General features: G+C 43.8%; 1 protein-coding gene and 1 long non-coding RNA gene across 3 annotated transcripts in view; one reads left to right on the forward strand and one right to left on the reverse strand.

The window, feature by feature from the left end:
- Positions 1-4,580: 4,580 nt before the first annotated feature.
- Positions 4,581-10,757, reverse strand: LOC144324217 (uncharacterized). The gene is made up of 2 exons (XR_013389739.1): positions 5,422-10,757; positions 4,581-4,823 (listed from the first exon to the last, which is right to left on the reverse strand). It is a non-coding gene; the product is annotated as an uncharacterized LOC144324217 (long non-coding RNA).
- Positions 10,758-11,805: 1,048 nt separating this feature from the next.
- Positions 11,806-12,405, forward strand: part of REL (REL proto-oncogene, NF-kB subunit) — a 40,706-nt gene continuing 40,106 nt past the window's right edge. Inside the window, exon 1 of one of the 2 annotated variants that reach the window (XM_077915523.1) lies at positions 11,806-12,083. In XM_077915523.1, the coding sequence (XP_077771649.1) occupies positions 12,074-12,083 (10 nt within the window). In that variant the 5' untranslated portion in view covers positions 11,806-12,073. Of the gene's footprint in view, positions 12,084-12,199; positions 12,330-12,405 lie in introns of those variants that run through there. The other variant, XM_077915525.1, reaches the window with a different exon arrangement.

Consider the following 12,405-nt stretch of genomic DNA (forward strand, 5'->3'; position numbering starts at 1 on the left):
CTTTAAAGACTTTTATTTATTATTTATTTATTTGAAAGAGAGAGAGAGCACGAATGGGTTGGGAGCACAGGAGAGGGAGAAACCTACTCTCTGCTGAGCAGGGAGCCTGACATAGGGCTCTATCCCAGGACTCCGAGATCACGACCTGGGCCAAAGGCAGATGCTCAACCGACTGAGCCACCCAGGTGCCCCCAGGCACCTGTCTTCTGTCTTCAAGTGTTGGCTGGAACAAACAGTGAATTCTTTCCACAGTGTTGTGCTTTCCCAAGCAGCAACCTAAGGAAGGCTGAAGAAGTCATCATCCTGGACTTGAGTGGTTAGAAATTCTCCTAGAGTTTGATCAAGCCTCTTAGTATAAGGGTGGGAAAAGGGATCCCTGGGTGGCACAGTGTTTTGGCGCCTGCCTTTGGCCCAGGGCGCGATCCTGGAGACCCGGAATCGAGTCCCACATCGGGCTCCCGGTGCATGGAGCCTGCTTCTCCCTCTGCCTGTGTCTCTGCCTCTCTCTCTCTCTCTCTCTGTGACTATCATAAATAAATAAAAAAAAATTAAAAAAAAAAAGGGTGGGAAAAATAATTTGTGCTAAGAGATTGAAGTTGTTATAGGCCAAGACTGAGGATTTGTCAAAAAGAGGACTCAGAAAAGCCTGACAAGAGTTTGGTCAAGGAAAGAGTTTTTAGCACCCTTCACTCATATCAAGATATAAAACATTTCTAGCAACTCGGAAGGCTCCCTTGGGTCACTTCCTACTAATCCTTTTAAGATTCAATGTATAGGAGGGGTTTATAGATTCCCTCAGCCAGATAGGGAAGAAGGGCGTTCCTTCTTTGTCCTTGGTTAGCAACTTCAGTAGTTCCCCGAGTGAAAATTCAAAACTGGCCCCTGTACATTCCAAAGATACCCAACATTCTGCCCTCCATCACAAAAATTAGTTTTATCTTTTTTGGACTTGATACACAGACATACCTTGTTTTTCTTCACTTTATTGTACTTTTCAGATATTGTTTTTTGTTTTTTGTTTTTTGTTTTTCAAATCAAAGGTTTGTGGCAACCCGGCATCAACAAGTCTATTGGCACTATTTTTCTAACAGTATTTGCTCACTTCATGTCTGTGTGTCACATTTTGGTAATTCTCACAATATTTCAAACTTTTTATTATTATCACGTTATGGTAATCTGTGATTTTTGAAAGTAAGCTCTATGACCAGTGTGGGGCTTGAATTCATGACCTCAAGATCAAGAGTCTCACACTCTATCAACTGAGCCAGCCAGGCACACTGCTTGCATGCCTCTCACTTCAAATCAAAAGGTAGAAATCATTAAGCTTATGAAGAAAGCATGTCAAAAGCCAAGTTTTAGTGGTCTGGATGGAAGATCAAATCAACCACAACATTCCCTTAAGCCAAACCTAATTCAGAGCAAGAGATTAGGGAAGTCTTTTCAATTCTTTGAAGGATGAGAGAGGTGAGGAAGTTACAGAAGAAAAGTTTGAAGCTAGTAAAGGTTAGTTCATGAAGTTGAAGGAAAGAACCAATCTCCACAATATAAAAATGCAAAGTGAAGCAGCAAGTGCTGATGTAGAAGCTGCAGCAAGTTTTCCAGAAGATCTATCTATATAAGATCATTAATGACAGTTGCAACACTAAAGAATGGATTGTCAAAGTAGACAAAACAACCTTTTACTGGAAGGAGGTAAGAGTTGAAAAGCCAGAAAGAAGTCAATGTCTGGCTTCAAAGGACAGGCTGACTCTCTTAGGGGTTAATGCAGCTGGTGACTTTAGGTTGAAGCCAACCCTCATTTACCACTCCAAAAAATCCTAGGGCCTTTAAGAATTATGCTAAATATACTCTGGCTCTATAAAAGGAACAAGGCCCAAATGACAGCATATCTGTTTCAAATACAATTTATTGACTATTTGGCCCACTATTAAGACTTACTCCTCAGGAAAAAGGTTTCTTCCAAAAATATTACTGTTCATCGACAATGCACCTGGTTACTCAAGCATGCTGATGGAGTGCACAATGACATTCATGTAGTTTTCATGTCCGCTAATACGACATCCATTCTACAGCCAACAGATCAAGGAGTCATTTTGACTTTAAAGTCTTATTATTTAAGAAACACACTTCATGATTTGGTTAGTGTTTTTGTAATATTTCACTCAACACTTGTTTTCTAGACCAAATACAGGGTTGGTATGAAGCAAAAAAAAATCTAATGGTTAAATTTCCCATTTCTGTTATTTCTTGAATCCTTTTTTTCAGTTATTTATTTAAGGAGATTAAAAAATCATTGCACTTTGGTAAAATCGTTAAGTATATCTTATAAATGTAAAGTTGCAGATGCCAAATTAACATACAGAAATTTATTGTGTTTGTATATACTAATAACTAGGAGAAAAAGAAATTAATCCCATTTACTACTGCATCAAAAGAAATAAAATACCTAGGAATACATTTAACCAAGGAGGTGAAAGATCTGTATTCTGAAAATAAGACATTGTTAAAGAAATTAAAGATGACATAAATAGAAACATAGACCATGTTCATTAATCAGAAGAAGTAATATTGTTTAAATGTCTGTAACTACTCAAAGCAATCTATAGATTCAATATAATCCCTATCAAAATACCAGTAGTATTTTTCACAGAATTAGAATAAATAATTCTAAAACTTGTATGGATCTGCAGAAGACCCGAAATAGCCAAAGCAATATTGAGAAATAAGAATAAAGCTGGAAATATCACAATCCCAGATTTCAAACTACATTACAAAGCCATAGTAAGCAAGATAGATGGTACTGGCACAAAAACAGATCAATGGAACTGTTTTCTGATCTCAAAGGAGATCCTAGGGGTGAAAAAAAAAACCCTCTTTATTTATAGGGTCAAAGGAGATCCTAGGGGTGAAAAAAAAACCCTCTATATTTATAGGGTCAATTGATCTATGACAAAGGAGGGAAAAATATACAATGAATTTATAGGGTCAGGTGCAATTATAGGGTCAATTAATCTATGACAATGAAGGCAAGAATATACAATGAAGGAAAGACAGTCTCTTCAATAAATGGTTTGATAAAACTGGACAGCTACTTGAAAAAAAATGAAACTGAACCACATTCTTATACCATACAAACTCAAAGTGGATTAAAGACCTAAAGGTAAGACTTAAAATGAATCATAAATCTTCTAAAAGAAAACGTCTCTTGGGACACTGGCCTCAGCAATATTTTTCAGGATGTCTCCTCAGGTAAAAGAAACAAGCAAAAATAAACAATTGGGGCCACATCAAACTAAAATGCCTTTGCACAGCAAAGGAAACCATCAACAAAATGAAAAGGCAATCTATAGAATGGAAGAAAATATTTGCAAATGATATATCTGATAAGGGGTTAATAGCCAAAACATAAAAGGAACTCATACAACCAAAAAAAAAAAAAAATCTGATTAAATAATGAGCGCAGGATCTGAACAGGTATTTTTCCAAAGCAGACATGCAGACGGCCAGTAGACACATGAAAAGATGCTCAACATCACTAATCATCAGGGAAATGCAAATCAAAACCACAATATTACCTCACACATGTCAGAATAGCTAGTCCACCCTCCCCCCCAAAAAAAACCCCCAAAAAACAACTAACCAAGAAATAAGTGTTGGCAAGGATGCAGAGGGAAAGGAATGCTCAGGCACTATTAGTGGAAATGTAAACTGGTACATCCACTATGGAAAACAGTATGAAAGTTTCTCAAAAAATTTAGAAATATCATATGATCTAGTAATTCCTCTTCTGGGTATTTATCTGAAGATAACAAAACACTAATTTGAAAAGATACATGCATCTCTACATTTCCTGCAGCACTATGTACAATAGCCAAGATATGGAAGCAACTTAAGTGCCCAACAGTAGAGGAATGGACACAAGATGTAGTATAGACAATGGTGTATTACTGAGTCATTAAAAAAAAAAATTAAATCTTGCCATTTGCAACATGGATGCATAGAAAGAGTATTATGCTAAGCAAAATAAGTCAGAAAAAGACAAACCCCATGATTTCACTTATACGTGTCTAAAAAGCAAGGCAAATGAACAAACAAAAGCAGAGACATATTGTAAATACAGAGACCAAACTTATGGTTGCCCGAGGGGAGGGGACTGTGGGGATGGGCCAAATAGGGAATGGGGATTAAGAGTTACAAACTTCCAGTTATAAAATAAATAAGCCATGAGGATGAAAAGTACAGCATAGGGAATACAGTTAGAAATACTGTGATAACTTGGTATGGTGGCAGATGGTAATTATACTTACAGCGAGCATTTTGTAACATATATAATTGTTGAATCACTATGTCGTACACCTGAAACTACTATGACATTGTGTGTCAATTATACTTCAATTTACATTTTTTTAAATAAAAAGATTTAAAAAATACATTTTGTAAGGCAACTGCTGCCACAGATAGTGATTCCCTTGATGGATATGGGCAAAGTAAATTGAAAAGCTTCTAGAAAGGATGAATCTCTAGATGCCATTAAGAATATTCATGATACATGGGGAGAGTTCAAAATATCAACATTAACATGAGTTTGGAAGAAGTTTATTCCAATCCTCATGGAAGAGTTTGAGAGGTTCAAGACATCAACGTAGGAAGGAACTGCAGATGTGGTGAAAATAGCAGAACTGGATGTGAAGCCTGAAGATGTAACTAAATGCTGCAGTCTCATGGTAGAACTCTAACGGATGAGGAGTTGCTTTTTAAGGATGAGCAAAGAAAGTAGTTTCTCGAGATGGATTCTACTCCTGATGAAGATGCCATGAAGACTGCTGAAGAACAACAAAAGATTAAGAATATAAAATAAACTTAGTTGATAAATCGGTGTCAGGGTTTGAGAAGACGGACTCCCAATTTTCAAAGTTCTACTGTGGGTAAAATGCTCTCAAACACCACTGCACGTTACAGAGAAATCATTCATGAAAGGAAGAGCCCATCAATGTGGCAAACTTCATTATTGTCTTATTTTTAGAAATTACCAGAGCCACCCCAACCTTCAACAACCACCCCTCTGATTAATCAGCAGCTCGTAACATCAAACAAAGTACGATCCTCCACCAGCAAAAAGATTTCAACTTACTGAAAGTTCTGATGGTAGTATTCTTAGCAACAAAGCATTTTTAAAGTAAGGTATATACACTGGGTTTTAAAAAAAAAAATTATTGGAGTTCAATTTGCCAACATATAGCCTAACACCCAGTGCTCATCCTGTCAAGTGCCCCCCTCAGTGCCTGTCACCCAGTCACCCCAACCCCCACCCACCTTACATTGTTTTTTTTAAAGATATAATGGTATTGCATATTTAATAAACTACAGAATAACACAAACATAACTTTGATGTGCACTGGGAAACTGAAAAATTTGACTCACTTTATTGCAGTATTTGCTTTATTGTGGTTGTCTGGAACCAAATCCATAGTATCTCCAAGGCACACTTATGAATGGAGTCATATGGTATGTACTCTTTTGTGTGTAGTTTTTCATTTATAAGATTCATCCGTGTTGTTCTGTGGCAATAATACATTCCTTTTTATAACTGGAGAGAAATCCATGGTATGAATATAACAGTTTATGTATTCTGTTGTTGATGAACATTTGTTTTCATATTGCCGTGTAGAATAAAGATGCCTTCAATATTCTCACCCACGTTTTCATAAATAAAGTACTTATTTCTGTTAGGTATATATCTAAGAGTGGTACTCTTGGAACATACGATACTTATTATTTTAGGATTAGTAGATACTACCAATTTTCCGAAGTTATTGTACCAATTTATATTCCCACAAAAAATTTAAGGGAATTCCATTTGTTTCACATTCTCACAAACACTTGGTATCGTCCTTTTAATTTTAGCCATTCTGATGAAGGTGTAGCAATATTTTATTATGATTTCTGTACACATTTCCCTTTTGACTGAGCACCGTTTTATACGCTTATTAGTCATTTGGTGATCCTCTTTTGTAAAGTGCCTTTCGGAGTTTTTTCCTTACTTAAAAAGTTGAGTTATCTTTTTCTTACTGATTTTTAGAGTGAATGAGTAGATCAGCTGGGTCCTGGGGGAGGCAGATACCAATATGAAATGATCAATGCAAGGGATATATTCAGGGTAATACCTATGAAATATAATGGGGAGAGAGAGAAGGAATAGGCAGGAAGAGTCTTCAGATACAGTTCTGACACCTGTGAAAAGGGAAATGGAAAGAGAACTGGGTAGGAATAGAATCAGACTGGCATGCATGTCTAAGAAATTCTCAGCCAGCCCAATAAGGAGTTCTGACATGACTCCCCATAGAGAAGTCCTGTACTGGCTAGAAATAGCGAGCCTTTGTCCCACAACTGTGTTCATAATTGGATAGATGCTTCCAAGGAAACGTGGCCTTCACTTGCAAGCTGAGGTAGAGCCTCTCTAGAAGGGAGCTCTGAGCAAAGTAACTTCACAGATGCCACAGAATTCTTTACCACATGTATTGTTGCCAAGTATCTTCTCCCAGTACATGGCCTGCCTTTTTATTCTTAGTGGTGTCTGTTAGTTAATTTTAATTAAGTCCAATTTATCTATCTTTTTGCCAGTTATTGCTTATTGTATGATGTTCAAAGTCCTTACCTTAAGGTCATGAAGGTATTCTATGTTTTCTTCTCAAAGTTTTATTATTTTGCTGTTCACATTTAGGTCTATGATCCATTTTAAGTAATATTTTGGGTATGGTGTAAGGTTGGCATCAGCTTTTATTATTTTCCAGATGACAGATTTGTCCCAGCACGAGTAAATGAAAAGGCCTCCTTTCCCCCCACATACCACAGTGGAGACTGTTATAAACAACAGACTGTACATGTATGGCTCTAGTTTCTAGATTTTCTAATCCAGACCATTATTCTATTTGTCTAAACTTGTACCAGTATCATACTGTCTTAATTTCTGTAGTTTTTTTTAGAGATTTTATTTATTTATTCATGATAGACAGAGAAAGAGAGAGAGAAAGAGAGAGAGAGAGAGAGACAGAGACAGGCAGAGGGAGAAGCAGAAGCAGGCTCCATGCCCGGAGCCCGACACGGCACTTGATCCCGGGACTCCAGGATCACACCCTGGGCCAAAGGCAGGTGCTGAACTGCTGAGCCACCCAGGGATCCCCAATTTCCGTAGTTTTATAATAAATTTTGACATCTGGTAATGTACACTCTTCAGTTTTATTCTTCACTATTGGCTTGGCTAGTCCAGGACCTTGGAAATTTTATATAAATTTGAGAACCACCTTGTCAATTCCAACAACAGTATGCTGGGGTTTCAACTGGGTTTCATTGAGCCAATAGATTAATTTGGGGAAAACTGTCACTTAAACAATATTAAGTCTTTCAATCCATGTTCATGTTTCACTCCATGTTCTGCCTAGAAGGGAAAGTAAGAGTAAAGGCAGATGGGTAAGAAAACAGCGTGGCTTACGGAGCACGAGAAGCTACGGAGAAAGAAGTTCAATGTGGTGTTAAAGTGCAAGGCATGGAATACTGAAGGTTAGGCTGAAGAAAGAGGTCTGATGTGCATTCACAGAAGACTCAAGCAACAATGGATTTGAATAGGTTTGAACGGCTTTCAAAAGGAACGAAAGTGTAAGTGGGCAAAATAGGAGACCATTCCAGGAGTTTAGGTGAGATATGATGAAGATATCAAAATGGACAATGGCAATGAAGAAGAAATGGATTCATATTTTTTTATTGGTAAAATCTGCAGGACTTGGTGACTGGATGTTATGGGTTAAGTGGGAGAAGCTGAAAGTCAGATAGCTCCCAACTTCCTAACCTGTTGGTTAGACAGGAATGGTACAAGGAATATGGGGCTCCCAATAGAGGAGCATCTGGCACAGAGTAGCTATTTGTCAAACTAAACACTAACAACAACTGGGGCCCTTAAGGAAAAACATGTGCTATTCTTTTCTATAAACCTCAACAACTAGCGGCTTATCATCTCTACAGCGATAAACTCTTTAAGTCCCCCCTGGTCAAAAATCACTACTTACCTTTGTGGGTTTTAGTCCATCCATCACCTCATCTAACCTTTCTTTTTTTAAAAATTAAACGTATCCCGTACAACTAAAATATTTTCACATTTTTCAGATGTGGACTCAAATCTTTCAAAAGGAGGTTCAGCTTACTTTAAAAAACAGTGAGAGGGACAGCCCAGGTGGCTCAGCGGTTTAGTGTCACCTACAGCCCAGGGCGTGATCCTGGAGACCCAGGATCAAGTCCCACGTCGGGCTCCCTGCATGGAGCCTGCTTCTCCCTCCCTCTGCCTCTCTCTCTCTCTCTCTCTCTGGGTCTCTCATGAATAAATAAAATCTTAAAAAGACAAACAAAACACAACAGTGAGGGAGTTGCTTGAGTGGCTCAGTTGGTTACGCATCTGACTCTTGGTTTTGGCTCAAGTCATGGTCCCAGGTTGGTGAGACTGAGCTCCAAGTCAGGTTCAGAGCTCAGCAGAGTCTGCTTCTCTTACTCTCTCTCCCTCGCCCCTGGCTTGTGCTTCCTCTCTTTCTAAAATAAATACATACATAAATAAATAAATCTTTAAAAAAGAAAATAAAATAAAGGGGCGCCTGGGTGGCTCAGCCGGTTGGGCTTCTGACTCGTAGTTTTGGCTAAGGTCGTGATCTCCGGGTCATGGGATCGAGCGTGGAGTCTGCTTGGGGTTCTCTCTCTACTTCCCCTCTGCTTGCCCTGCCCCTGGCCTCGCTGGCACTCATGTATGTATACTCTCCCTCAATAAATAAATAAAATCTTAAAAATAAATAGTGAAAGGGTTTAAAAAAAAAAAAACCTTAAAGAGGTGAGATAGGGGCACCTGAGTGGTTCAGTGGGTTAAGCATCTGCCTTTGGCTCAGGTCATGATCCCCCGGTCCTGGGATGGAGCCCAGCATTGGGCTCCCAGCTCAGTGGGGAGGCTGCTTCTCCCTCTCCCTCTGCCCCTCCCCGTGTTCATGCTCTCTTGGCCACTCTCTCCTTCTCTATTTTATAAATAAAATAAGGTGAAATAATAATGCCAATAGCTTAGTTATGTGGCAAAAATAGCCCTGGAAGTAAATACAAATATGCTGTTCTATGAGTGAGATTTAAATAAGTCCGAGTCTTTGACAAACAGAAGATAAAACTTAATTGGTTCAAAATTCTGTAGTTTCACTAAATCTTTTTAGATGCAACTTGTGATTTTATAGATTGGAGTGGTTTTAGAACAGGTCTGCAGTCTGCAGCTAGGATGGATGGTTTGCTCCAGCACTCTGAACAAACGTTATCCCCTATTAAGTTCAAGAGCTACCTAAGACCAATCAGTTTCTGGAGGTGAAATATAAACAAATGCACACGAAATATTTTCTGTTCCTATTTGTCGTTCACCTTCCTCGTGGATTTTTTTTTTTTTTTAAGATTCTATTTATTTATTCATGAGAGACACAGAGAGAGAGGCAGAGACACAGGCAGAGGGAGAAGCAGGCTCAGTGCAGGGAGCCCGACGCAGGACTCAATCCCGGGACCAAGGGCCCAAGCCCTGAGCCAAAGGCAGATGCTCAACCACTGAGCCACCCATGCTTCCCTTCCTCGTGGATTCTTAAGTATCTCTGCTCGGTTCTCCCTTACGGCTTTGATATTGGGGGTTGAATGGGTCTAAAACATTAAATTAAAAAGGTAAATCAAAAATTTTCCCTGGCACCGAAAAAGACAAGAAACTTCATCTTCTTTTCTTTCTTAGAAAAATCGAAATTGTAAACGACTTCTTTCTTTGGGATGTGTGCACACCTTTTAAAAAGTTACATAAGGGGTGCCTGGGTGGCTCGATTGGTTGAGTGACTTGCCTTCCTTCCTGATTTCAGGGTCCTGCTCAGAGGGGAGCTTGCCCCTCCCTCTCCCTTTGCCCCTGCTCGCGCTCTCGCTCCCTCACTCTCAAATAAATAAAATCTTAGGGGAGGGGAAGCTAAATAAGTCTCTTAACAATTTTGAATCCGCACCCCCCCACCCACAACCATGGTCTTTCATAGAGGGTCTTGAAGTTCCCTTCTTTGAAATGCAAGTATCAAGGAGGAGGGCACCACACCACCCAGTCTTCATAGGAATTTAAACCTCAGCTTTTGGCTTCCAGATGTAACTTCGTATTATTTTTTCTTTTGGATAAAGACAGCAGGTGCCGTCGTGGATTTTATCTGCCTGGCTCCCTAAACAAATGAGACTTGTTTCGTTTTGGTTTTTTATAATCTCGTCAGTGCATCACTGGCATGTTTCCATGCTCATTCGATAACACGGTCTCAGTGTTTTCCACGTTTCGTGGAGGGTTTTTATATTAGGAGGTTTTTGTTTGTTTTTTTTTTATAATTTCCCCGAACTGGGTCCTCCAGTTTCTGCATTTGTACAGCCGGCTGGCGATCCGCATTCCCTCTCCACACTTGTTCTGGGCAGCAAGGCAGAGTGGAGAGAACATGGATTTAAACTGTGCCTTTTCTTTTTTTTTTTTTTTTTTTTGCTAGAATTTCACTTCTCTGAAATATTACTTTTTTTTTTTCCTCTGACGGATTACTTAACTTCTCTGAACCCCTATTACATCATCTACAAAATCGGAATAACACATCTAAACATGAGGTAGCTGGACACACAGGAGGTGTAACGAAGTTATCACGGATAACTCAGCACACTCGACTTTCGTCCCCCTGCCGACCCCTTTCCCCGTGGGAGTCTATCCCCGTCCCCACCCCCTTCCCCGTGGGAATCTATCGCCCTCCCCCTCCCCTTTCCCCGTGGGAGTCTATCCCCCTCCCCCCTTCCCCGTGGGAGTCTATCCCCTCCCTACCCCCTTCCCCGTGGGAGTCTATCCCCTCCCCACCCCCTTCCCCGTGGGAGTCTATCCCCCTCCCCCCTTCCCCGTGGGAGTCTATCCCCTCCCCACCCCCTTCCCCGTGGGAGTCTATCCCCTCCCCACCCCCTTCCCCGTGGGAGTCTATCCGTCAGATCCCGGACGGCGTCTCCTTCACCAAGCACAGCGCGTACGAGGCACCCAACTCGCAGGGCGGCTCTTCCAGAGCCTCAAGAGCTGCCGCAGGTGAAGCAGACAGAACCTCCGCCGGCGGAGGCAGAATGGGGGCGGGGGGCGATCCGGCGGCGGGGGTCCCCAAATGCAAATCTGCGCATCACAGAAGAACAGAGGCGACGCCGCGGCTTCCGCACTTCCCCGCCAGGGCTCACCGGGACGTCCGCGCCGGCGCGGGGGCGGAGATTTGCATGTACGAAATTGGGAAGAGGGGGAACCACCCATTGAAAACCCCGGCCCGCCGCCCCCCCCCCCGCCTCGCGCCCGCCCCCCTCCCTCCCCGCGCCCCCCCGCGCCGCCGCCCCGGGAGAGCCGCCCCCCCCGCCGCCCGGCCCGCCCCCCCGCTCCCAGCGGCCGGCCCCCCGGCACGTCAGCGCACCCTCCCACCCGCTCCTGAACTTTAAGCCACGCGCCTCCGAACCACCTGGAGGAGGGGGATTTCTCCGCAGCCGGCGGCTTTCGCACGCTCGGGACCGTCACCGCCCGGCTCCCGGCGTCCCCCGCGCTCCCGAAGCTCCCGCCTCCCCCCGCGGCCCCGACCCAGTCGCGGAGCCCCCCGGGCCGCAGGGGGCGTGGCGGGGCGCGCGGAGGGGGCGGGGCGTGCGCGCGGCGGGCGGGCGGGGGGGCCGGGGGGGCCTACGTCAGTCGCGGGAAATTCCCCTCCCGCCGGGCGGCCTCAGCCTCCGGGCCGCGGCGGGCGCTCGGCTGTCGCGGCGCTCCGCCCCCTGCGCCTGGCTCCCGCACGCCGGACGGGCGCAGCCGGCGATCCCGGACGCGAGCGCTCAGGGGGTGGGAGGGTGTGAGCCGCAAAGCCCCGAGGAGGGCGGGAAGGAGGAGGAGGCCCCGGGGGTGGTCAGGGGCACCGGGGGGCCCGCCGGCAGAGTCCCTCGGCCGCCGGACCGACGCGGGCTGCTCGTGCGGCCTCGGGTCTGGACGCTTGGAGCGGGCGGCGCGGCGAGCGGAGCCATGGCCTCGGGTGAGTGTCCGCGGCGCGGGCCCGAGCTTTCGGGGCGGCGGGGGGCGCGGCGGTCTCGGGGCGCGCGGGCGCCCCTGCCCTTGGGTCGCCTCGGCCCGCGCGTCGTCGGCCTCGGGAGGGCGGCCCGGCTTGCGTGCGAGATGCGAGTCCCGGGCGGTGACCCGAGGCCGTTAGGATGCGTCCCGGCGCCCTGATGGTTTAGGGTCAGAGCAGTTACCGGGAACCTCACGCCGGGAGGACCGAGAGGTCACGTATTGCAAAATGGATTTTTATTTGAATTGCTCAGGCTTTAGGTCTTAGAACAGGAGTGAAGACCTCAGGA

Source organism: Canis aureus, chromosome 11 (assembly GCF_053574225.1).
Source record: "Canis aureus isolate CA01 chromosome 11, VMU_Caureus_v.1.0, whole genome shotgun sequence".
Classification (NCBI taxonomy): Eukaryota; Metazoa; Chordata; class Mammalia; order Carnivora; family Canidae; genus Canis; species Canis aureus.